The 25,551-nt window shown below is 41.2% G+C and overlaps 1 protein-coding gene across 1 annotated transcript; it reads left to right on the top strand.

Moving 5' to 3' along the window:
• The first annotated feature begins 1,719 nt into the window (after positions 1 to 1,719).
• Positions 1,720 to 25,304, top strand: PON3 (paraoxonase 3). Its single transcript, XM_004431366.3, has 9 exons — positions 1,720 to 1,806; positions 3,222 to 3,292; positions 9,835 to 9,890; positions 15,112 to 15,277; positions 17,426 to 17,552; positions 20,821 to 21,024; positions 22,024 to 22,105; positions 22,627 to 22,755; positions 25,057 to 25,304. Exons 1-9 carry the CDS (start codon positions 1,733 to 1,735, stop codon positions 25,213 to 25,215), a joined length of 1,068 nt encoding a protein of 355 aa, XP_004431423.1. The 5' UTR covers positions 1,720 to 1,732; the 3' UTR covers positions 25,216 to 25,304.
• Positions 25,305 to 25,551: the final 247 nt, after the last annotated feature.

The following is a 25,551-nucleotide window of genomic DNA, read 5'->3' as shown; positions in this document are numbered from 1 at the left end:
TGAGCACCTTATCCAAGCTGGATCCAAAACCAGGCATCTTGGGCCCCAACCCTGCATGCACACCTGCACCATCGCTCCTGGCCCCTCAGCTTTGGGAGCACTCCTCTCTTCTTCATATCTCTCTAAGTCTTCATGAGAACAGCATTAAACTCCTCCTCTGCTTGAACTCTTTTAAAGTTAATCATCTTAAAAATAATTATCTTGTCAATACACCTCTAGATGTTAGAGAGTTCCTTCAGCACAGCCCTTCTCCCACAGCTTTAATGGAGACAGCCCAGTCAGGGCACAGGCTCTGGAGCCAGACTGCCTGACTCTGCAGCTCCCCAGCTGTGTGACCTAGGGCAAGTTACACAGTCACTCTCTGCCTCAGTTTTCTCACCTATAAAACTGGGATAATGTTCCCACCTACCTCAGAGGTTGTTCTGAGATTTAAGAGTTAATGTAGGCAAAGTTCTATGCACAATGCAAGGCACGTAGCAGGTGCTGCGTAAGTGGTAAGCTTTGTTATACCATAATTATGTATTCATACTGTAATTATGTATTCCATAGGTCGGGCACCATCTTTTCTTTTCTTAACATCTCCAGGTTTGGCAAATCCTGTTCTCTCAACATTTATTTACTCAGTCGAACTCAGTAGAACTCTTTCTTTTTTTTTTTGGTAAACAAAAACAGATCATGGTTGAAGATGCCACTTGGCTCTGCTCAAACTCGGCAAGTCTTCCCCATTTTCAGCTCCTCTCCCTCCAACCTGGTCTTCATTATGAGAGGGGAAAGTGCATTCTTGCCTGGCAGGAACTGAAGACCCAGAAGAAAGAAGGATCAGGGAGTCTTTTGAAAGTCTAATCTCCCAAAGAAACTATTTTCCTTCCCCCCTACTGTGCTCTTCTTCTTGTCGCCTATTCTAGTTATTTCTTTTCCTTCACTTCTTTCGAGTTTTCTTTATCCCATCAACGATGGAGGCAGATACTGATATTTACAAATCCACCCAGTCAACAAACTGAACTGGCACCCACCACATTCAGCATTCTGAGGCAGGGCATGAAGGTCCGGAGATAGCGTCCTGTGCCCCAAATCTTAGCGAAGGGTGAGTTAAACTCTTCGCTTCCATTATGTTCGTTTATCACTCCTCCCAGTGTCTCAGGATCAATTCTCCGTCTTATCTCCCGTCCTGTCTTCCAGAAACACGCGGTTTCCGGCTCTGAACCCTGGCTACCCCTGCTCCCCCGCCTCTTCAGTATCCTCTTCAGTCCATTTGAGGAGCCGAGGTAGAATTCCGCAGCTTTTAGAAGCAAACTCACTCTTTCGTCCCACCAACGGCTGTGTTCTTGCCAATGCTGCCAAGACAACACCAGAACTTAACCCACGGCTCCGGGCTCCCTCTGTACGTTGAAAAAAGGAATCCCGCAAGTCAAGGTTTCCTGCAACCTCGCAGGTAAATGTGGCCTTTAATCTCTTGCGTAAAGGTAGCTTTGAATCACGAGCGCCAAGGTGGCCTTGACCCCGGGGGCGGGGCCGGGAGACCCTGACCACAGTCGCAGCGCCCCGAAGGTGCCAGTGGGCAGGGCGGGCACCAGCCAGGGGGCGGGGCCCAGAGACATTGACCCCAGCCGCAGCGTCCCGAAGGTGCTGGCGGGCAGGGCGGGCACCAGTCAGGGGGCGGAGCCGGGAGCCTGCCCGCTGCGCCCTCCACAAGTGCTCTGCGCCCGTGCGTCTTCGCTGGGCACTCGAGACCATGGGGAAGCTGGTGGTGCTGACCCTGCTGGGGGCTGCCCTGGCCCTAATCGGGGAGAGATTAGTGGCGTTTAGGTGAGTTGGCATCTTGATGGGGGCGTCCTTGGCTCTCTTTGTCTACTCTTCCAAGTTAGGTCAAGGGCTGCCGCGTGCCGCCTTCCTGGCGGGCAGCAGGGAGCAGCTTTGGACCCTCACTCCTCAATCCCGCCCAGCAATCCATCCCCTGAGAAGCACTGATGTGGAAAGTGAGCTGACTGCTTGCCTTTCCTAAAATGGTAGTGTGGAAATGCCCCGATTTATTTTCTGAAAGTCACGCCCCCCTTTCCCAGGTCACCCTCAGCGTTATGCTCCTGAAAAAACTAACTCTGTTGGAAGCGCTGGACTTGAGGGAGGGAACCAGGCTTCCAGCCCGATGTTTATAACTGACTCAGACGTTGCCCAAGACCGGTTAAATGTTGAGGCATACTGGGTTACAGAACTCATCCCAGATTGGAAGAAATGGTCAGACAGCAGGGAAAGGAGATGAACCCTGCAGGTGGTAACTGGTATTCTGTAGGTATGCGACCTCTGGAAGTGGCAGATCTGGTGACAGCCATTCCAGAAATATCTCAGCAAAAGTCAATACTGGGCTAGAAAAAAGACATGTTAGGTGATGGTATGCATTTCTGAGTGGATCTAAAGTTGGCTTCAGTTGTCTTTGGGTTGTTTTTATTTATTTCTCTAGGTAGAAGCTGGCCTCCTCAGAGGTTCACATCCTGAATCTACTGAGGAGCCTAAGGCCTTTAGGTAATACTTTCTAGTTCAGTTGGAGTGTGTTTATTGTAACATTTGCTCCCAGTGCACCCAACTGAGAGAATGGTAAAAAATAATAATGATAAAGTAGATCTAAGGTGTGTTTTTCTAAAGGGACAGTAAGATAAATCTAAGTCTAGAGTCTTCCTGAATACAATTTAATAAAAATGTAAAGGTACCCCTGGTATTTAGAAGAATGTTTCACTGGTATTTAGAAAAAAGCAAAAGCTACAGGGTTTAGCTATTAGGAAATCCTGTTGAATTTTGGGAAAGCAGTTTGGGGAGGGGGTAGGGTCAAAAGGCAAGACTTTAAGGGATCAAGGGGAGCCACAGTGCAGAGGTATAATAGACAATACTTTGGCAAATTAAATAATACTATTCTGTACATTTAAATTAATAACACTATCCAGTTACTCATACTATTAAACAGTATCACTTATTTGGACAGCAATGTGTTATCCATGTGTAATCGCATTTTAGTCTTTCAACAACAACTGGGGGCGGTTAGCTGTTACAGGCATATTGCCCACATAATGTTCACGTTATGTAAATAAATGTAGGTAAAAGGAGATGTCTACTTGTTATATCATTCATAAATGATGAGAAAGAGGGTTAACAAATGTGAAGGTGATAAAGACCATGTTTAGACACTGATTTTGCATGTTGTGCATTGACCTCCAGTGTTTTTGTCTTCTCAGACAAAGAGTTAATGCATCTCGAGAAGTGGAGCCAGTAGAACCCCAGAACTGCCACCTTGTTGAGGGACTTGGTACGTATGTGACAGTACCAAAGGGGCCAGCACAATTTCTTGGTCACCATCCACCTAACTGAGCCTGCCAACTCATTTAATTCCCTGCTACTCCTTAAACCCTCCTACGGGGCTTCTGCCCCATCCTCGTTACCCCAGCTACCTCATCCCAGGTTGCCAAGGGGTCTCACAAATGTCAAAATCTGTGGCTTTTTCTCAGTCCTTTTCCTTACTGATGTCTCTCCATCAATTGAAGAATGTCATTGACTATTCCTTAGCCAACCCTCACTGAGCTCTCCTCCTGCCCCTTCTGTGATATTTCACTCCTCTCTCTGTCTTCTTCTGTTGCCTATTTTACTTCTTGCTTTCTTCTTCCTTTTCCTTGATGACATTCTTGGCTTCAAGTGTTAATTCCTTCAAAATTTATCTACAAGTACCAAGAGGAATATGGCTCAGCCCTTACTCTCAAGAACTTCACAGCCTACTGAGATGTCTTTAAAAAATTAATCAAAAATCCGTAGCCAGATCCCCAACCTCTCAAACTGCAGGCCTTCTTTTCCAGTCCGAAATCCTTTTTATGTTTCTGTCATTTCCTCCCTCGTACCTCCACCCATGACCAACTCTTCTCTAGACTTCTCCTATGCATGGTACCCCCATTCTCAAAGAGACTCAGTTCAAAATCCAGGAAACATTTGTTTCCCCCTTGTCCCTCATTGTTTCACATAAGACACGTTGGCATCAGGCTCCTCTGTGCCCCCACACAGGGCTGATCTCACCTGTTCATTACTGCCACCACTGCTTATTCGGAGGCTCCAAGCCTCCCGTTCTCCCCGACACTGCTACTAGAAAAAAAATTCTAGCTAGATTCTGTTTGCTGTTCTGGGAATGTGTTCTTTCACTTTCTCGCCTTTGCTCATGACATTCCCTCCACTGATTCTTTCATCTCTGCTTGCTGAAATCAGCTGCAAAGTCGTCTGCTACCTCCGAACTCTCACAGCACTCTGAAACCCTGATTTACTTATGACACCTATCCCACGCTTTACTCTATGGCTAACAGTGTTCTCTTCCTCACTATCAGGACGTAAACTCCCTAGGGTCAAGGACTGTGACTTATTTATTAGTAGGTGACAGGATGACAGCATAGTTTATTTTTGATTTTGGTTTTCTGTCTTTTTTTCCTCTCAATTTCTAAAAAAGGTAGCCTGGCCCTTGTGCTCCCTAGTCTTAGAGGAGGTTTGTGCCGCCGGCTAGAGAGCAAGAGCTGAAGACAAACTTTTTCCTGACTTTTGTTTCCAAAAGCCTGAGCTCCTTCAAGGGATCCTGATGGAGAAGGGATGAGAATATGTGGATTTTTTTGAATAACAGGGACCCTTGCCCTACTGCCTGACAGCTTTGTGGAGGAGGAGCAAGACCTCAGAAGGAATGGCTACAAGGTGTCTTTAGGGAGACTGGATCCTTTCTCCTGTTTGTCCCAGCCTGAGCAAAGATCATGTGCCCATGCGTGACATGGATGTGGCAGAATTGTCTAAATTAAGAGGACCACATGGGCTTAGCAGTGAGTAATTCAGTGGTGACTGGTGTAGAATAAAGGTCAGATGGACCTCCCTGAATATTCTACTTGGTTTTAACACCCACCACCTGCAATATTTGCACAACCCTGGCAGAGAGAGCCAGTAATGACTCAGATTGAATTTCCCTCCAATTTAGTAGAAGGTGGGCTCAGGGTCAAATTTAATTTGATTTAAAAAATAAGGAAATATAATGTTCACTCATTTGTTTACTGTTTTATGGAGTAATATTCATATTTACTACACATGTATCTTTCAAAAGATATGAGCCTGCCAAGTACTTTTGAGGAGTAATTAGACTAAATGATTGCCAAAGTCTAACCCAACTCTCAGATTGTGTCATTCAAACAGGTTTGAGAAGCTAAAACCAGAACTAATATTGTAAAGTATAGGCAACATTATGATTCTCCAAATATTTTGAAGAGAATGACTTACGTTGTTGGAAGCTGGCTGAGAGCAGAAGAAAAAAATGCCATGTTACTTCTCATGCTATTGGCATATTTGCATTTTATATTTGGAGAACTAAACAGATTAGAATGGTTGTGGTCATTTGTCAATAGGACAATACTGATATACATATAAATATAATAATACTGCCTTATCAAAGGCCTAGTATCTATGAGTGTTCTGCTGAGTCCATTGCAAACATCTGCATCATCGTCACAGCTGACCTGTAAGGTGGGTGCTGCTGGCTGTCTTTGCAGATTAGGAAACTGACACACAGAAGAATGAAGTTACTTGCCCAGAGGTCAAGAACTGGAGGGTGACAGGCCCAGATTATGAGCCAGCATGGTTCTCTTCTAGCCTTTGTACTCTCTGTTGTGTAACACTGGCTTTCTTTTCTACTGACAACACATTTTTATTATGGAAGCTTCAGGAGAGTACGACGGCAGCAGAAAATAGAAAATCCGAGACACAAGAAGGTAAAATATTAATAAATAGGGCTGACCAAAACAAGCCAGGCTGGAGTAAAATATTACTCCATTAAGTAAAGATCACTAATGAGGTAATACTCACAAGACCCAACTATTTGATGAGGGAGAGGCTTTATGAAGCAATGGCAACCACTAACGGATTTTAGGCAGGGTGTGGTAGGCAGTAACAGAGCTGGGGAAAAATTCCGATTTGTGTTTTCCTCAAGACCTAGACTTTTGTGGTGAATTTTATGTGGAAGGAGCTCTTCCTCTTTTTGTTTTCCTTCCCCAGTACTCCTTCTGGGAAGAAAGGATGAAAGGTAAAAAAATTCTAACCTCTAGAAATCATATCTCATAGATCTTTTTGCATTAAGTTTATCTTTTTTCCAAGGCTTTGAGAGTCAAGGGTTGTTTTAACCAGGAAGTTATTTGGCTGCCTGTGGCATCTAATCAAAGTTCCACTTGAAATATGAATAGCTTTATTAGGGCTTGCCCTTGGCAAGATTATCAAGTAGACAGCCATTGTATTTGACGGCTTCCTATCTTCCCCTCCAACCCTTTTCCCCTCCTGCAGCTTCCCGTGTCTCCAAGATATGTTTCTACTTCACAGTAGGTTCCATTTGTTTTCTTAGTTGGCTGTCAGAAACTTCTCTCCAAGATGTGAAATGATGATAATATTAATAGATAGCAATGTTTTGGTGTGACCCTTTCTCAGGGTACCTGTAGGGAATGATTGAAGGCCAAAGAAATGAAGTTAACCCAAGTAGTAGAGTTGACAGGTTAAAAAGTAGTAGACATCTATTCATAAGACTGATTTTAGATTTAGCAGTGGGGTTTTAATGATAGTTGTGCACAGGCTAATGAGTATGTGGGAAGGACTCAGGGAAGGGTGTCCTGGGGGCTCTTACTCCCACAGGTGTTACTGTTGTTGAGGTGCACTGGGCCATCATGCGGGTGCAGTGTAGGTAGGGGGCGGGGAATAAGGAGATGGAATACTGTGCAATCCGCTGGTATTTCTTTTTCACATATGAGTGCAAAGCACCAGCTTCCCTTTGCTCTAGATGGAGCAAGTTAAGAAAAACAAGCACAACACCTCTGGAAAATGCCTACTCCTGTTGTAGGTGAATTATTGAGGCAGGTTAATGGTGTCATAGGCAATACATGAACTAGTGGTTGGAAGATGAAAGGACCAAAGCAGAGAGCACAAAATTCAGGATATCTTGTACTTAGAAATTAACACTCACTTGTCAATAGTTTAACCTCAAGACAAGACAAAGTTCACGAAACTAAAATGGTTTCTTGGTATCTTATTTAGTCAGCCAACCAGCTTTTATTAGGAGCTTTTATAGTGAAAAGGCAGGTATTACATTGGGTGCAAGGATACAGTACTGAATAAAACCTGAGTTTGTTCCCAGGAAGTTTACTGTCTAGTAGGAAATTAACAAGTGAACAGAAGGTTGCAGCCCAAGTGTGAAAAATGTCATGGTAGAGATAGTCATAGGTGACCATATTAGTACATAAAATGGATGCTGGAACCAAGAGAGGTTGGAAAGGCTGAGGGGTTGGCCCCTGAGCTCGTCTCTAAGAGCCCGTGATACTCAGCCAAGTAGAGGTGAGGGTGGCGTGAGAAAGGTGTGAGTTGCCAAGAAGCGGGGGAGAAGCATGTGCTCAGGCATGCAGGTGAACAAGTCTGGTGCATTTCAGGAACTACTAACAGAAGTACTGCAGCACAGCTGGAATGCGGAGTAGAGAGTGGGAACCACAAGAACTGACACTGGAGACAAGATGTGAAGGATTTGGGATCCAGGCCAAAGATCTTGGGATTTATATTACCAGCCCTATTGAACCTCTGGATGGTTTTGAGCAGGGGAGTGACAAAGTCAACTTTGCAGTTTAAAAAGATGACTGTCAGCAGTGCAGAGAATGGTTGTAGGGAGCAAAACTGACCTCTTAGGAAGCTATTGTGGAAATCCAGGAGGGAGTTCTAGAGCTTGAATGACTGGTGATCAATTGGATTTGGGGAGTAAGGAAAAGTAAGGCATCAAAGATAACTCCAAGGCTATCCACTGAAATCGAAATATAGAAAGTAGAGTAGGTTCAAGGGGGAAATATTCAGATCAGTGTGAGACCTGTTAAACATGAGAAATGAAAAAGCTGGGTAGAAATGTCCAATATACAGGTGAATACAGAGGTCTGGAACTTGGGAGAAAGATTTGGACTTGACTTAGGGATTGGAAAGTCAAGAGCACGTGGGTGGAGGCTGAAGCCATGGACTGGAATAGATTGTACAGGTAGAATAGATGCTCTGCCACGAGAAAGACCCAAGGACAGACAGAGCCTGAAGAATATCCACATTCGGGACAGATGTGGGAAGGAGATTAGAGCAAGAGAAAACCAAGAAGAGGTGTTCAGAGAGGCAGGAGAAACATCAAAAAACTAACCAACCTTATTCAATGTGATTTTTAAAATTGCTTGATTGAATTCGCTAGATTCTCCTAATGTCTATGTTACTCCATGTGGAAATAGCACTAAATCTTTGAGGCCATCAAGATATCATATATAGGTAAATCTTGATTAACTGGAATGCTTAGAAAATGGGAAGTTCTTATTAATTTAATTTTCAGATTACTAGTTGGGGATTAGTTTCAACCTTCAGTATAGTGAATATAATTAAATCTTTCCCTGTTCTCTAGTTTTCAGTGCCTGCAGCTCATTATTCTGTTGATTCAAATTTGCATTTTCTTTGGTTTTGTCCCACTTTTATGTATTTCCTCTATCCTCCCCATTGCCTTTTGACACACTGGTAACCCGTTACCCTAGATAACCATTTTCCGACATGTTCCAATTGCTATAGTTCTGTAACAAACCACCCCAAAACTTAGTGACTTAAACTGACAATGAATTTGCAATTTTGTCAGGGCTTAGTGGAGACAGCTCACCTCTGTTCCAGTTGCATCAGCTAGATTGACTCAAAGGCTGGAGCTGAAGTCATCTGAGACTCCTCCTTAATTCCTCTCTCTACCTTGAGTAGTCTGTCTATAGTGTCTCCTCTGTAGCTTCAAAGTAGCCAGACTTCTCATCTTCAGATTTCGGGCTCCCGAGGTACATTCCTTGAGAGAGAGAGAGAAAGAGCACCAGCAGAAGCTATGACCATGACTTTACCTTGTATGTCATGTGGCATCACTTCCACCTCATTCTATTTGTCAGAGCAGTTACAAAGGTCCACCCAGGTTCAAAGGGAGAGAATATAGACTTACTTCTTGATAGAAGAGTATGAATATCACATTTTAAGAAGGGCATGTGGCTGTGATACATATTGGTTCTACCATATTTATAAAATACAGTTTGCCACACTGTATAACCATTGCCTTCACCCTCAGTCCTGCCTGCTTGGGATAACATCATATGTGGCTCTATTTCTCTACTAGGAGTCATGCAAGCCCCTTTTTCATCCTGTTCTCAGTCATAACTTATTATATGCCTCTTTCCATGGAAAAATTCTCAAGACCAGCTCTCCATGGAAAGATATCTGACTAAACTCTTTCAAATTCATTTATATTCAATAGTCCATCCTAAGATGGACTTTGTAACAGAGTACAATTACTCAATAATTTCCCAATATGATTGGATATTGATAGATTTTTAAGCCTCAGCAACAAGTTGGAAGAAGAGAAATGCTTGGCAGAGAGGCCTTTAAGAGACCTTCACAATGATGACTTTCCAAATGTTATCCTTTGGTCTGTAGATCAGTCTTGTATGGAGAATGACGCTGAATCTCTCAAGACAGACTCTAGAAGTTGTTATTTAAAGAATAAGTCTAGGATATGAGTTTATTTTTTAGTTATTTGCCTTTTTCTCCTGAAATGGAATTCTAAAAAAAGAAATTAGCGTTTGAGAAGTCTGACTCGGGTTTTATTGCAGAGTAGCATGCCTGTGGGATTCCTGAAAGTTGATTTAGTTTTCTCAGTAAATAGTTGAAAAAGTCAATGTAATTTCCAAAAGAAGTTCCAAGTTTTGACTGTGAGATTTATTTTTTAAGTCTTTATACGTGCATCTTTCTGATCCTCCACTTCTTTTGCAGAACATGGCTCTGAAGATATTGATGTACTTCCTAGTGGGCTGGCTTTTATCTCCAGTGTGAGTATTTTCCATGCCCTTCAGATGCTCGTGTCAATAATTATATAGATAGTACATTAATGTTGCTGACTAGAGCTGCCAGATGGACCCCTAAACGCTCATCTTACCTGTAGGTAAACTAGTCAACTAAAAAAGCCAAAAGAGGATTCCAGAGGGCTAATCAGGACACCACAGGAATGCCCAGTCTTGCCTGCCCCAGGGTGGGCAGCTCCCTGTGGGCAGTTGCATACTCAGTAGGTTCTCAGTAAATGCATATTGATTTCTGATTGATTCTTACACTAGTCTCCAGATTTGTTCTATTGCTGTCCATCACTGCCTTGTTTGGCTGGGCCACAGCTTCTGGTAGTCATCTTGTCACTAACTAGTATTCCTCTTGCCATGCCTGCCTGTGTTTTGCGTTCAGTAAGTGTTTATGAACCAAATGTTAACCATGTCACTCGATTCAAGACCCTGAGCATTTTCCTTGTTGTATTCCCTGCCATTCCTTCCAGCTCTTTCTAAGAGAAGTAGAGAGCCTACATTCTATTCACAATACCACCTTCACAGGTTTGGAATGATCAGGAAGCTATGCGAAGGATTGAATTTCAAGAAATTAAAATGTATATGTTGTGAAGATGTTGAAAATTATCATGTATTTATTAAATCAGTTGCAATTTGGAATGGGACCTAAGATTTTGAAAAAGTGGTTTGACTACATTTTCAATGTGAATTCTGATTGCTGGAATTGCCTGTCCTAATATTCCATCTTGGCAAATAAAATACTACCAAATAACATGAATTTTTAAATCTATATATTTTGGGGGCCGGCCCCGTGGCTTAGCGCTTAAGTTCGCATGCTCGGCTACTGGCGGCCCGGGATCGGATCCCGGGCGCGCACGGTCGCACCTCTTCTCCGGCCATGCTGAGGCCGCGTCCCACATACAGCAATTAGAAGGATGTACAACTATGACATACAACTATCTACTGGGGCTTTGGGGGGAAAAAAAAAAGGAGGAGGATTGGCAATAGATGTTAGCTCAGAGCCAGTCCCCCTCAGCAAACAGAGGAGGATTAGCACGGATGTTAGCTCAGGGCTGATCTTCCTCACAAAAATAAATAAATAAATCTATATATTTTTGGCCAAAAAAGGGGCATGTGTAATAACCCTTAATGGCCTGAATTTCTAAATTCTTAAGTATGCACAGAATAGTCAGGGTTTCATTTGGATTTTAAATTGCTACTTGTGGTGGTATGTGTGGGGGTGGGGAGGTGGGCGGGCTTTTATTTCTTTAGTTTTCCTCCAAAACCAAAGGTAAAACAAAGCTGTCTAGAAAAGCTTTTTCTTTGTTAACTTAAATTTTCTATTGTCAGTTTAGATTTTCAATGTTATGACAAATAATCGACTATTCTATAGCTAGGAGACTTCTTAGCTGTTAGGAAATAATATTTGTAGTTCCTACTGTATGCTTCTTTTCTATTTTCACTGGAACTAAAAGTGCTGAATTATCGCTATACATAAGGTAGAGATTTTCGTCACAAATAATTCCATGAGAAATGTTAACATGAAGCTTTAAATAATGGAGTTTTTTTTGTAAACTGACTCATACTTAGAGGCTAAAGATGATGTTCTTTCCTTATTGTTAATCTTTCTACACTGTAATAAATTTAAGTCCTTATTCTTGGTTTCTCCTATCGCCCTTTCTTGCCATCCTGGAACAGGTTTGGAAGCTGCTGATTTGGAGAGTGATTCTGTATATGATAGATATTTTTAGTCTGTTTAGAGGTGACAAGCAGGCTATTGGCTTCCTTCTTTGGGACTTGGCATGCTTCTCTTTGCCTGCAAGATTATTCCCTTCTGCACACGTTACTGGCTAACTCCTAGTTTTCTGTGAGGCTTCACTGTGGTGGCCCTTTAATTCCTCAGGAAGTTCTTCCCTGACACTCTCTTTCTGGGTGAGATGCCTCTTCTGTGATCCCTCACGTTCCCTGTTTTTAGGCTGTTACATACCACAGCGTATCTGATGTGCTTGCTTGGTGCTGCCTCCCTGCATTTCAAACTCCCTGAGGCCAGGACTTTGGAGTGTTCGTTGCCTTGCTCAGCACCTAACATGCTATGTGGCATACACAGGTGCTGGAATATTTACTGAATGCACGTACTGGTGAATGAGCGCAGTGGAGGATTTCAGTGCCTGTCCGCAGATACCTGTAGTCTGTTAGGGAAAATAAGATGCCCGCACCTCCAGTGATGTTCACCATTTTCAGTGGTGAATGGTATCAAAAGAATTGCTTGCAATCACTTGCCACAAATTCTTACCCAACTGCCTTAAACAGAAAACCAGGTGAGTGTGGAGCCATTTATTAGAAGTGTTTCATTCATCATAGCACTTAATCTAAACCAAGTTTGTTTGCAATGCCCCACTTATTTCCCTATCAAATTATTTCCATTTCTAGAGCATCCAGTCTTTCTGCAAGCTGACAGTGCCCTCAAATGCCCAAGCTACCAATGTACTTCCTCTGGTTGTGCCTTGAGCTGCCTTCTGGAGCAATAATCTCTACTGTCAACCCTTTCTTTATGGTGTGGCAGAAAGAGGCTGTGCAATTAATGATCTGAGTGATGTAGGTAATTTGTGTCTCTAAGCTTAGTTTTCCTCAGGTGAACAGGGAAGGATTAGATGTCTGTCACACTTTTTTTTCCAATGCTACCATTATCTAAGCTACTGGGATCAGTGACAGATTGACTGTGGGGAAAGGGTAGACTTGAAGACTGAATTTTATGGCCTGATATTGGGGAGAACAGTGATGCCCTTAACCAAGAATAATAGATACAAACGAGAAGAAAAGGATTCAAGGAGAGAATGTTCATTTTGGTTTTGACCATTTGACTTTGAGCTGCCCTTAGGAAGAAGTTGGGAATGCAAGTGAGGGCTCTGGAGAGAGGTTCCATTTAAATGTGCAGATTTGAATCACTGGTATAGAAGAAATACCTGAAACCTTATGAATAAGATCTCCAAGAGAAAAGTATAGAGCAATAGGGAAAGAAGGATGAGTGAGGACAGAATGAGGAAGAGGCAGGAAGGAAGTAGGAAGTCTATCTGGAAATTCTAATTTTGACTTTTGACAAGAAATAAAGCATTATGCCACAGTGTCAAATGGCACAGAGATACAGCTAAGGAAAGGTAGAGGAGTTATCAAATAAAATATTTTAGAGGTCATTAATCTGACCTTTATAGAGACATATTACTTGTCTTTTCTACAAACTGGTCAAATACTGATTTCAGGGAATTGAGAGTTGGAGAAATTCAAGTCAGGCAACCAGATCAAGTGATGTTTATAAGAAATTTGACAGTGAGAGGAAGGCGAGATAAATGCATGTTTGAAGAAGTAGTAAAGTTAGGAGAAGATTTGTTTCAAGGGAGGAGAAATGAACAATTTTTCAGGCAAAAGAAGAGGGCATTGGTGAAAAATGAGTGGTAAAGCAAGAGAGAGAGGATGTAATTTCTAAAGACAGTCCCTGGAGAACAGGGAACCAAATATACAGGTGGCGGAGTTAACTTAAGAACAGAAGAGGGGTACTCTATCCTTAAGAAAAGAGAGAGAAAGGAAGAGAATTGATAAAAGTTGAATTTTATTCAAAAAATTGAAAAGTTACTGAGACAGAAAGGAGGGAATCAGAGGAAATTCATGTTGAATGGCAAGGGGTTTTTTTCAGAGAAATGGCAGATAAAGTCATCCATTGAGAATAAAGAAGAAGAAGATGTGGGCTCTGGAAGACAATGAAATAAATTAGAATAGATACTTGGAGAAATGCAACAGATTACCTATTAGAATGAACAAAATGATTGATAAACAGTATTGAATGCCTGGTTGAAGTTGGGATGATAACTTTGTAGTGGAGTTTTTCAACCTGACTTTAGACTAGCCCTCTATAAGAGGTAGACCAGGGAAAAAAGAGTTGGCAGGGAATTTGATAAGGAAGCAGTAAGCAAACGGTATGTTTTCCTTAGAAGACAAGCTGTTGATTGATGATGACAGATTCCAGGTCTGGAAGCAGAAGTTTGTGGCTGGGGCATGCTGATCTCTCCTCCAGCCGTGGTGAACTTAAGGAGAAGGAGGGAATAGCACCTCCTCCGATGGGCTTCAGCAGTGCCAGCGTTGTCTTGGGGAAACCAGGGGTTTCTGATAAGATTTAGACATAGAAGAACTGCTCTAAGAAAAACTTGAAGATATAGGTGGGACTGTTTGGAGCTGAAGACTGACTTTCCCAGGGGTGGGGTGGGGGACAGTGGAAGGGCCAAGAATAGTAGTAGTAGTAGTAAGTGTGTGTGTATGGGTGTTTGTTTAGATGAAAGGGAGGGGAGAGGGAGAGAGACAGAGAGGAAAGGTAAAGTAGGAAGGAGAGAATTTAAATTGACTATAAATGGAAATGAGGGTGCAAGTAAAGATACAAGGTTGTTTATATTGTTTATATTGATATATATCTGCGTGATGGGGGAGGCATATGGGGAGGAAGTGGGCTGAGTTTTGTAATTGATGTAGAATAAACCAACCCCAAGGTTTGACACGATGATCTGGGATGCAGCAAAGGCCCAATACATTCAGGATGCCTATTATTGGTTGATAAACCCCGGGTCCTTCCAGTAGAAAGAGCCACTGTCTAAGTTATTGGAATGAAATTTTTGAATATTTGGAGAAAAGGATTCATGTCCACATTTTCAGACATAGCTATAGGAACAAAATAGGCGAGAAATAGTCAACTCTACAAGACTGGTTCCCCTATGTTAATTCTTGGCTGATTCTACTGTTTTTCACTACATAATATAATGGGTGTAGAGATGCGAGCAGTACAATGAAACCATACACCCTTTCTCTCTGCTTTGAGAAAGGGTGGTTGTAGACTATCATGACTGGAAAGAATCTTAGAAATCATGCATTTTAACCAAGGGAATTAAACAGAGTAACAAAGTCTAGTCTCTTGCATTATGCCTTTTGGCTTAACCCCTTCTCTCTGTATATAAAATTGGTTATGGATTCTTCCCATATTCCCATTCCCATTCTCAATGGCTTAGGTGACATTGGTAATCCCTCAGATCAGATAATGGCAACAGTTGACAGAGGGAAAATCCCAGAAATCTAAAAGAAATTTAGAGCTTTGAACATTTTTGTTAGGCTTTGAGATTTTAACTTCCATATGAAAATGTTTTGATATGTATATGTGTGCATACTTATTCTTTATTTTTTCAAGGGATTGAGATATCCGGGCATGCCAGACTTGGCACCAGATGAGCTAGGGAAAATCTTCTTGATGGATCTGAATGAGAAAAACCCAAAGGTCCAGGCGCTAAAGATGAGTGATGATTTTGACAAAGCATCATTCAATCCACATGGAATCAGCACTTTCATTGACAAAGGTAAAGTATGAATGCTTAAGAATGAGAGGGAAATACAAACCACTTATCCCCAGCTACTCAACATGTATGTGAAAGGAGGGAAGATGTTATTTTACCATAAAGATGTATATTTGTAAGATAATAAATGTGTATCAAAATACTTTTAAACGTCACATTAAAGAAGGAAGACTAGAACGAGATTGCTCCCTCTTTCTCCTACTCCTTTTTCTTCTCATTTGACCAACAAAACCGGTTTGGATATTGTTCTCAGAAATCTAACCTATAAACTAAAGGCCCTTTGAAAATAATTGTGTGACACTAAAAAACATAACAAAATAAAACAATAGGTAAATTAGACTTCATCAAAATTAAAGGCTTCCTATTTCAAAAGACATCATGAAGAAAGTGAAGAAACAACCAAAGACTGAGAGAAAGTATTTGTAAATCTTATATCTGGTAAAAGGCTTGTATCCAGAATATGTAAATAATTCTTATGACCCAGCAACAAAAAGACAAATAACCCAATTAAGAAATGGACAAAGGAGGCTGGCCCGGTGGCACAAGTGGTTAAGTGCGCGCACTCTGCTGCGGCGGCCCGGGGTGCGCCAGTTTGGATTCTGGGCGCGCACCGATGCACTGCTTGGCAAGCCATGCTGTGGTGGCATCCCATATAAAGTGGAGGAAGATGGGCATGGATGTTAGCCCAGGGCCAGTCTTCCTCAGCCAAAAAAAAAAAAAGAGGAGCATTGGCAGATGTTAGCACAGGGCTGATCTTCCTCACACACAAAAAAAATGGACAAAGGATCTCAGTAGGCATCTTTCCAAAGAGATATACAGGTGGCCAATAAACACATGAAAAGATACGCAATATCCTTACTCATTAGGGAAACGAAAATCAAAACTTTAATGAGATTCCACTTCACACCCGCTAGGATGGCTATAATAAAAAAGACAGACAATAATAAATGTTGACAAGGATATGGAGAAATTGGAACTCTCACACTTTGCTGGTGGGATTGTAAAATGGTACAGCCACTTTGGAAAGCAGTTCAGCAGTTCTTCAAAATGTTAAACATAGTCACGACATGATCCAGAAACTCCATTCCTTGGTACATGGCTAAGAGAATTGAAAACATAGGTCCACACAAAAACTTGTACAGGAATATTCACAGCAGCATTACTCCTAATAACCCAAAGGTAAAAATAACCCAAATTCCCATCAACTGATGAATGCATAAACAAAAGGTGGTATATTTATACAATGGAATGTTATATGGCAATAAAAAGGAATGAAGTACTGATGCCTGCTGCAACATGGATGAACCTTGTAAAAATTATCCTAAGTGAAAGAATTCAGTCACTAAAACCTCATCAAGAAAGGAAGGAAGGGGGGAGATGAACGCAGATCAGTCCTGCAATGGGAGGATGGGGCCAGGCCCTTTAAAACTCTAGAGCTCACTGGACCTAGAGCTCCTAAAAAGTCAGAAGATAGTACTCTCAGAAGCCAGATAACTACCCTCAATCCTGTTCACAGCAGTTGGCATTCCAATATGAAAACAGATTATGTGAACATTCTTGAGGTTGCTGATACCCAGAATTGGCTAGTCTGTTTTCTCTAGCATTCATATTTACATTCCATGTCGATTGGGTTCACTAAATATACTGTTGTTGCAACCTCAGGTAGCTGACTTATATCAGAAGCTCATTCTCTAGTTGGAAAATGTGGCTTAATTTAAGATATTTACACAGCTCTGATATTTCTTGAGTGTGTTGCAACGTAGGCAATTCTCATGGGAAAGAATTCTCAACAAAGCTTTGTTTTCTTGCACCCACTTCTCTTGTTGAAGAGCCACCTGAGAAACCACATCCGGGTGTTTATGCACGTTGTAGTTCTGTTAGAGAGGGTATGCAGGTGAGGCTGAAGAGATTGTGATTGGCTCTGCCACTTGGTGGTGGTGAAATTGCTGACAAGTCATTAACCTTCTGAGTCTCAATTTCTTCAATAAAATGGGGATCCTGGATTTGTCTGACTTACGTATCAGGTGGGCTGTGGGATCAAATGCAAGATGGACGAGAAAAATCCTTGGATGTGACCAAGTTCTGCACCAAGTCGAATCACAGTTGCAATAGAAGTAAACTTCTTGGAAATTATGCCTTTTTCTGCTTTAGACCACACTGTGTATCTTTATGTTGTGAATCATCCCGACTTGAAGTCCACTGTGGAGATATTTAAATTTGAGGAACAACAACGTTCCCTGATACACTTGAAAACTATACAACACGAACTTCTCAAAAGGTATGGAATTAAAGTATTTTACACTTCTATTTGTTGTGAACCTCTGCTGTGTGCTTTGTTTTCTTTGTTTCAGCAGGCTTTCTTCAACTTTTGTTTTGTAGCGTTTTTTTCTAAAGCTTTCTAAAGGTTCCCATGGTGACACTGCCCAGCACCTCGCTGGAAATTGTTGTATTCAGTATTGAATATCCTTATATTTTCCAACTTTCTGAAAGCATTATAATCCTGTAAAGGCTCTCAATTAGATTCCCAGCTCTAATTCCATCCTCTGTACCACAGCAAGGCAATACCCGCTATCAGGCTCTCTTGAAATACCTACGCCCTTTTCTAGTTGTCCTCGTAGGCTGTGTTCTGAGAGCTGCACCTACTGGGTGTTATAACCAGCCTCCAGATGGGCCATTCCTTTGTCCCATCAGAGCTTTAAAGTAGAATTTGAAAAAAGCCTCTGAGCACATACAAAAATTCACCTCTACTAAGCATTGACTATGTGCCAGGCACTGTGCCAAAATACTTAATTTCATTCTCACAATAGCCTTTAGTAATAGGCATGAATAGACTGAGACTTAGAGAAATTTGGGGTTAAGTAACTTGCCCAAGTTACGTAATTTGTAAGCGGCAGAACCAGAATGTAAACCTAGATCCATCTGAATTCAAAGCGAGGCTCTCAATCGCAGTGATGAACATCTTTCTTACTGTGTTGAGAAAAATAGTAAGTTTTTTAGTGGATAGGTTGCCTGTCTCAAGGCTGTAATAAACAATGAAGAGTTTGTCTTTTATAAAATGGACTCAACTCTGAAACACTGGTTCCAAAACAGTAGAGGTTAATCTTTCCGTGGGATAGAAGAATAGAAGAAAAGGAAGGAAGTTCACCTTCTCTCATTTGTTCTCTTTCTCAACATCATGTATGAATTTCTCCCCGTAGTATCTGGGGGCAACAAAAGCAGAGGGCAAAAGAAGTGAGAGAAGTTAAAGTAATTGAACTCTTCCCACAATGCATTGTGCTGGGTTCTGGCCCAGTGGGGACCAGGACTGCCATGGGGTGACTGAGAAACTGTAGACAAATCACTTAACCTGTGCTTCAATTTCCTTGGCAAAATGAGGATTCTCTCATTGGCCTGACTTACCTAACGGGTGATTGTGAGGATCAAATGCAATAACGTATGACCTCATGGGAAGAGTTCCTCAGAAAGCACAGCCTGAAAGAACACTCGATACACAACTACTTTATTAGGGAGTACCATCCCAGGATGCAGGAGTGATAGTCCAGCCTAAGGCTGCAGGGAAAGGGGGGTTGTTATGGGTTGAATTGTGTCCCCTCAAAAAGATATGTTGAAATTTTAACCCCAGATACCTTAGAACATGACCTTACTTGGAAATGGGATCATTGCAGATGAAACTAGTTAAGAAGAAGTTATATTGGAGCAGGGTAGGCCCTTAATCCAATATGACTGGGGTCCTTATAAGTAGACAGACAGACATCCAGGGAGAATGCATGTGAAGATGGAGAGTGAGATTGGAGTGATGCATCTACAAGCCAAGGAACACCTGGGACTACCAGAAGCTGGAAGAGGCAAGGAAAGATCCTCCCATAGAACCTTCAAAGGGAGTATGTCTTTGTCAACACCTTGATTTTGGGCTTCTCTTCTCCAGAATTGTGAGACAATAAATTTCCGTTGTCTTAAGCCACCCCGTTTGTAGTACTTTGTTACAGCCACCCTAACAAACTAATATGAGGGAGAGTCTATAGCAAATGTATTATCAAGCCAGCCACTGCTAAGTGCAATCGACTGCTTGAAATCATGGGATTGTCCTCCAATAAGCAGCATATGCCTGATTTCAGGACAGTCTGGCCAAGAAAAGAAAGGGAGAAGTTTATTCACCAGCCCCATCTCCCGTTAGTCAAAGGTTTGCCTCAAGGGGTATTAACTCCTGCACGTTCCCGATTGTGCATGTGCAAATCAAGTCTGGTGATATCCTGTGCTTTGACGCCAACACAGGAGCCCAGAGGTGGGAGCAAGAGGCCCATAACAGACGTGAAGTAAGGCATTGTAAGGTGGCACTGGGGAAAGGCTGTCAGATCCCATGCAGAGTTAGTTGAAGCAGTGCCAGCTGGAACAGGGTGGGTGAGGCTTTGAGGATCTAAAGAGCACTTGAGAGGTGCCCTGATACACACATTGACCAAGCAATTCAAGCAGTAGAACAAGGTGCTATGGAAACAAGTTGTGAGGGATTTAACTTAATCTGTGGTGTCAGGCAATACTTTTTAGAGGAAGGAATGCTTAAGTTGAGACCCAAAAGATAAGTGGCCCAATAACATTGGGAAAGTCATTGTATATCAAAACCTCAAAGTATTTCCTGATTCACCCAGATGTTTCTTCCCTAAACTTAATATAAAAATGTTTATCATTTTTTTCAAGTCACTGTCTCTTTTTTTCTTTTCCAATATGGAAATGACTTTATTGTTTTTTACTGCTGTAAGAGTAAGACTTGCTTCATTTAACAATTTTAATAGTATTGAAGGGCATAAATAAGAAAGAATAGCACTCATAATCCCACCTACTCAGAGAAAATATAAAGGTCAGAATGGACTGGGTTATGCTACAATAACAGAAAAGAAAAACCCTAACATCTTAAGTGGCTTAAAACCACAAAGTTTTGTTTTGTTCTCTCACTTGTACTACACATTCAATGTAGATGATTCAGGGACTGAGTTTTATATTGTCCTCATGTAGGGCTCTAGGAGGATCACACTCTCTATCATCAGGGAAGTTGCTGGTTACTGTGGAAGAGTGAGGGAAGCATGGTGGATCACCTACTGGCTCTTAAAGTCTTCCATCCAGAAGCCACATACCTCACTTCATTTCACTAGGCAAAGCAAGTCACATGTTGTGCCTAACATCAAGGGCATGGAGAAGCCTAATTCTAGAAGGCGGAGAACCAACTATTGGTGAACTGCACTATGACCACCACAGATAACCATTATTTAACATTTACAAATCAACAGATTTGGAGTTTGACACTTATTTGTACATTTGTTTTTGCTGACTTCTACAGAAGGGAGAAGTGAAAATAACAAATGGCTGAAAGAAAAACCTTCAGGACAATGAAAAATCATGTACTTTCTGTGGGATTCTTTGATCCATACTAGTTCATGTATACTTTTTCAAATTGATGAACTTATTGGTCTTTGTAGAGATTTAGTGGTTTTGACAACAATCAGGATATTTAAATATTCCACAGGTTTCTCTCTCTGTTTTTTTTTCCACTTTAGTGTGAATGACATTGTGGTTGTCGGACCAGAACAGTTCTACGCCACCAGAGACCGCTATTCTACCAACTTCTTCTTGGCACTATTTTTTGAGATGGTCATGGATCTTCACTGGACGTATGTTCTTTTCTATACTCCAAGAGAGGTCAAAGTGGTGGCCAAAGGATTTAGTTCTGCCAATGGCATCACAATCTCACCAGATAAGAAGTAAGCTCTTTTGTAGTTTCTCTACCCTTTGCCCTTCACATTTTAGTGGACTTCTTCCCTTAAGAGGTGGTTACTTGCCTAGACTTAAGTAGTCAGTATAGGTGTGGAGGGATCAGATGTGGCCAGCATTCACTCTAAATGTGTGATCTGAAGCAAACCATTTGCCGTCTTGCACTTCAGGCTCCCGCCACTGAAGTGAGGGGTTTGGACTCAAGGATATAAAGTCCTTGTTCCAAATTCTTATGTGACTCTAGAAACACACTTACCTAACACACTAAAAAAGAGAATAAATGCACAATACCTCTGCCCCTTATGTTTTTTATTCTGTTTAGTTACCCAAAAGTTCTTATTAGAGATGGAGGCCCAACTTAGATTGGGCAGTGCAATTGTGTACGTTTCAGACTTACTGGTATACTACAGCAGACTTTTCTATGAGAAAACACTATTTTATGCAGCATGAAATTTTATGAGAAATACTCTTTTAAAGTGTTTAAAAATGGAAGGTTTTTATAAAAGAAAAGTATCATGAGTGTTAATATGTAGATCTGAGATAATGAATAGAGATGACCCCTGTGGAAAACAACTCTAAGTGTTTTTCTTTTTTTAAAAATGATTGTGATTGAGCTTCGTGGTCATCTAATACATCTTTCCAAGCTCTAGTTTTTGGAAGTATAGACTCTTTTGGCCTTATGAGAGGTCCACTTACCTCCATTCAATTTAAAGAATAAATTGTGACTCCTAGGTAATGAGACTACACCTATATACCACCTAGAAACATCAGTTTCATTACTTTATAGCCATATCTCATATTCAAGCTTATTTAAAGCATTTCAAGAATATTAAAAATACCACTCCATTATCTTTTTTTAATTGTGGTTTCAAAAAGCATTGCAGTGGCACTTTGAACTATTGTGAATTTTTATACGTCTTCTCCAGAATAAATGTTAGTATCGTTTCTCATTATTACTTGCTTAAATATAAACGTTGTTTACTTCAAAGGTATATCTATGTAGCTGATATAATGGATAAGAACATTCATGTAATGAAAAAACATGATAACTGGGATTTAACTCCACTGAAGGTAAAAGTACCCTGGCTTGCCCACCCAACATGGCCTCTTAACATTAGCTCCCACACTTGACCTAGGAATGTGCTCCTTGAATGAAGGAAACATGACTATTTTAGAAGAATATAAGTGAGATTATGCTTGCAATTCAAAACTTCAGTAGCAAAGCCCCTTAAAAATATCAATTTCAGGGGCCAGCCCAGTGGCATAGCGGTTAAGTTTGTGCGCTCCACTATGGCAGCCCGGGGTTCACGGGTTCAGATCCCGGATGCAGACCTATGCACCGCTTGTCAAGCCATGCTGTGGTGGCTTCCCACATAACGTAGAGGAAGATGGGCACAGATGTTAGCCCAGGGCCAATCTTCCTCAGCAAAAAGAGAGGATTGGCAACAGATGTTAGCTCAGGGCTAATCTTGCTCAAAAAAACAACAACAACAAAAAAATCAATTTCAGGAGCCAAAAGGAGCTGGTGGGAGGAAGAAGGGGTAGGGAAGAAAGTGGAAACAACATCTTCACTACTTCCTCTTTGTTGGAAGGTAATACAGTTGGGCACCTTAGTGGATAACCTAAGTGTTGATCCTGACACGGGAGATATTTGGGCAGGATGCCATCCTAATGTCATGAAGCTGCTGATGTATAACCCTCAGGATCCTCCAGGGTCAGAGGTAAGTTCCTATACTTCTCTGAGCTCACAGGCAAAGCTGCAAGAACAAACGATTTATTGAGGTGACTTGGGGGAATTTAGTTGGTCGCATGTGATGTTCTAGAACTGAACAAATTCTATACGTGGAAAGAGTAGAGATTTGGGCAGGATGGGGAGATCTGGCCCATTAACCCTTTCAGGTCACCTGGTGCCAATTTAACATCATTGCTAGACAAATGTCTCATCCTTGCAAGGGCTATACTTGCTCTTGGGAATGATGGGAAAATATGAGCTTGAATATTTATATTGACCCAGATTGCCATGTCATATTTCCAGTCAGGATTTAGGCTCTGAGCAGGCCCTCAAGCTAGGCAAAGGGACAGTCATATATGGGACCATCTTCTTTCACACTACCCAATGTGAAGCTGAAATGAAAGGGTTTAAATGACTGTAGTCTCAAAACAAAATTAGTTTTGGCCAGCAAGGTTCTAATATATATGATAATGTTGAAGAATGTCTCATTTTAAAGGTGTTATTTGTGTTATTTAAAAATCTCTTCTAAAACAACAGCATATGCCATTGAATTTTATATGGCATTAAAAACAATGGCATAAAGTATTGCATTTTCTATATCATTGAGTTTAAGAATAAAAAAATCTCTAGTGAATTTAAACATAGATATAAATTCTTGGCACACATACTCAGAGATTTATTCACAAAACTTTACTGAGCACTTATAATGCACCGGACTTTGTTCTAATGCTTAGGATATATCAGACAACAAAACATACAAGGATCCCTGTTCTTAGGGAGGGGGAACAGACAATGAACAATAAGCGTAAGAAATAAGTAAATTATATAGTAAGTTTGAAGGTGGTAAGTTCTATGGGAAAAAAAGTATAATAGTAAAGAGGATCAGGATTGCTGTGAACAGGGTTGTGGGCAGATCCTATTATTTAATACAGAGGTCAGGGTAGGCCTCATTGAGAAGGTAAGATTTGAAGAAGGATATCACATTTCAATCTAATTTTGGGGAGTTGGGAAATTGACATTCAAACCCTAGCCTGGTCATTGGCCCAGTAGGTAAATTAGAACATATAGTTATTTCTGCTTCCTATATTGCTGTTCTTCAGTTAAAAAAAAAAACAAAAAAAGTTTGTTTCTCTTATTAACATGTTAATCATAGATTCTTAAAAAAAAAAAAAACCCAAAAATATAAAAGGAAACAAAAGTCCAGCCTGAGCCTAGAGCCTGAATTATTACCCTAAGCTAGCAAGCTACCCTTGCCTCAGATACGTGGCCCCAAAAGTGATACACAGAACTTTTCTATAAATGGCCGACAACATCTGCTATAAGAAAATGAAAATACGATCCATAGGATGATTTGAAAACTGTTTAGGATCTTTTTCATGTCTCTATTTTTAAGTTTAACTATTTGTTTATTTTAGATAAGAGTTCTTTCTTCACACTCACTGACACCCTTTACTTTTGGTTGAGGCTAATGTTTTCTACATGAATTCCAAGCTTGAGTATTTTCATGTAACAAACCTGAGATGAAGTTGTAGGATCTTCCTTAAGATAAAAAAAAAAACAAAAGTCAACTAAACTCTATTCTAATAAGAGATGTCGGTATAGACTCATGACTCGTCAATTTCTAATAGGTTTTCTTTAATTCCTATCATGTCCTGTTTAAGTGAACTTCATCCAGGCTATTTGGAAACCTGAGCACTTATATATTTGCTGATTAGCAAACTAAAGTGTGTTAATCCTGGGGATCAATAACAATACTAGGCAGTGATGTGTCAGATTGAATTCCAAAGTATGCATTCTTTATGCTTCCTAGCCACTTCGTGGGCATGAGAGGGTCTCCAGCTGGGATGACTACCATCCTACTGGTTGCGAGGTTAGGTTGGCTTGCTAACTGGGTGTCCCTTCATCATTTTGTCCCGTGTTTCCCTCCCCATGCTGTAGGCCCAGTCAAAGGCAAGACCCTTCCCATAGAGGAACACCGTTTGCTCAATAGACAAAAGCATCCACTGGTTCTTACCTCCTTCTATAGGAGATGCCTGAACTATTAAAATTGTGTAAACCATCTGTTGAGGAATTTGGCTAATGTGAGATAACTAGTCCACTTGACTGCATAGATATCATCAGCACATTAATACTTTCATCAGAAGAAGTAAAAAATGATTGAAGATGGATATATGGATTTTAGCTTTTGGATTTCTGAGAAATATATCAGTCCTGGAGTATTTGCGAAGGAAAACGTCACTGAGGGCTGTTTGCTCATATAGTATACTAACAAACAATCTTTTCTTAACAGGTGCTTCGCATCCAGAATGTTTTGTCTGACCAGCCCAGGATAGGTACCGAGTATGCCAATAATGGCTCTGTGCTTCAGGGCAGCTCTGTGGCTGTTGTGTACCACGGGAAACTTCTCGTAGGCACTGTGTTTCACAAAGCTGTGTACTGTGTGCTCTAGACTCCAGATATTTCAAAAAGTCTACATATCTGGTAAAAGAAAATCCCTAATTATATCATAAGCAGAACCGTAAATAAATGACGAACACCAACAAAAGTGCATCTGGCTTTTCTTATGGCTAGAAGTAAAGAAGTAGAGAGATTACATAATATCCACCAAATTGCAAGTCACGTTAGTGCCAGTCCAACAGGAAGCCAAACCTCTCAATTCTTTTTGTATAGCACCCCCAACATTCTTTCTACAATACGATGGGTGCGCTGTGGCAAGCGAGGCGGCCAGCTCACCTAGGGCTCCTTGATAACTGTGTGGCAAAATTACCTCGTACGGCTGTGATGT

The sequence above is a fragment of the Ceratotherium simum genome, chromosome 1 (genome assembly GCF_057802395.1).
Source record: "Ceratotherium simum simum isolate JZ-2026a chromosome 1, ASM5780239v1, whole genome shotgun sequence".
In the NCBI taxonomy this organism is placed as follows: Eukaryota; Metazoa; Chordata; class Mammalia; order Perissodactyla; family Rhinocerotidae; genus Ceratotherium; species Ceratotherium simum.
Note: the sequence above shows the minus strand (reverse complement) of the source record. Positions and strands in the feature narration are given on the sequence as shown.

Excerpts from the sequence above, each read along its gene's own strand:
- PON3 (XM_004431366.3), top strand. The coding sequence starts at position 1,733 with ATGGGGAAGCTGGTGGTGCTGACCCTGCTGGGGGCTGCCCTGGCCCTA. Across the intron at positions 3,293-9,834 it reads CCACCTTGTTGAGGGACTTG|AACATGGCTCTGAAGATATT; the intron begins GTACGTATGTGA and ends CTTCTTTTGCAG. Across the intron at positions 22,756-25,056 it reads AGGATCCTCCAGGGTCAGAG|GTGCTTCGCATCCAGAATGT; the intron begins GTAAGTTCCTAT and ends TTTTCTTAACAG.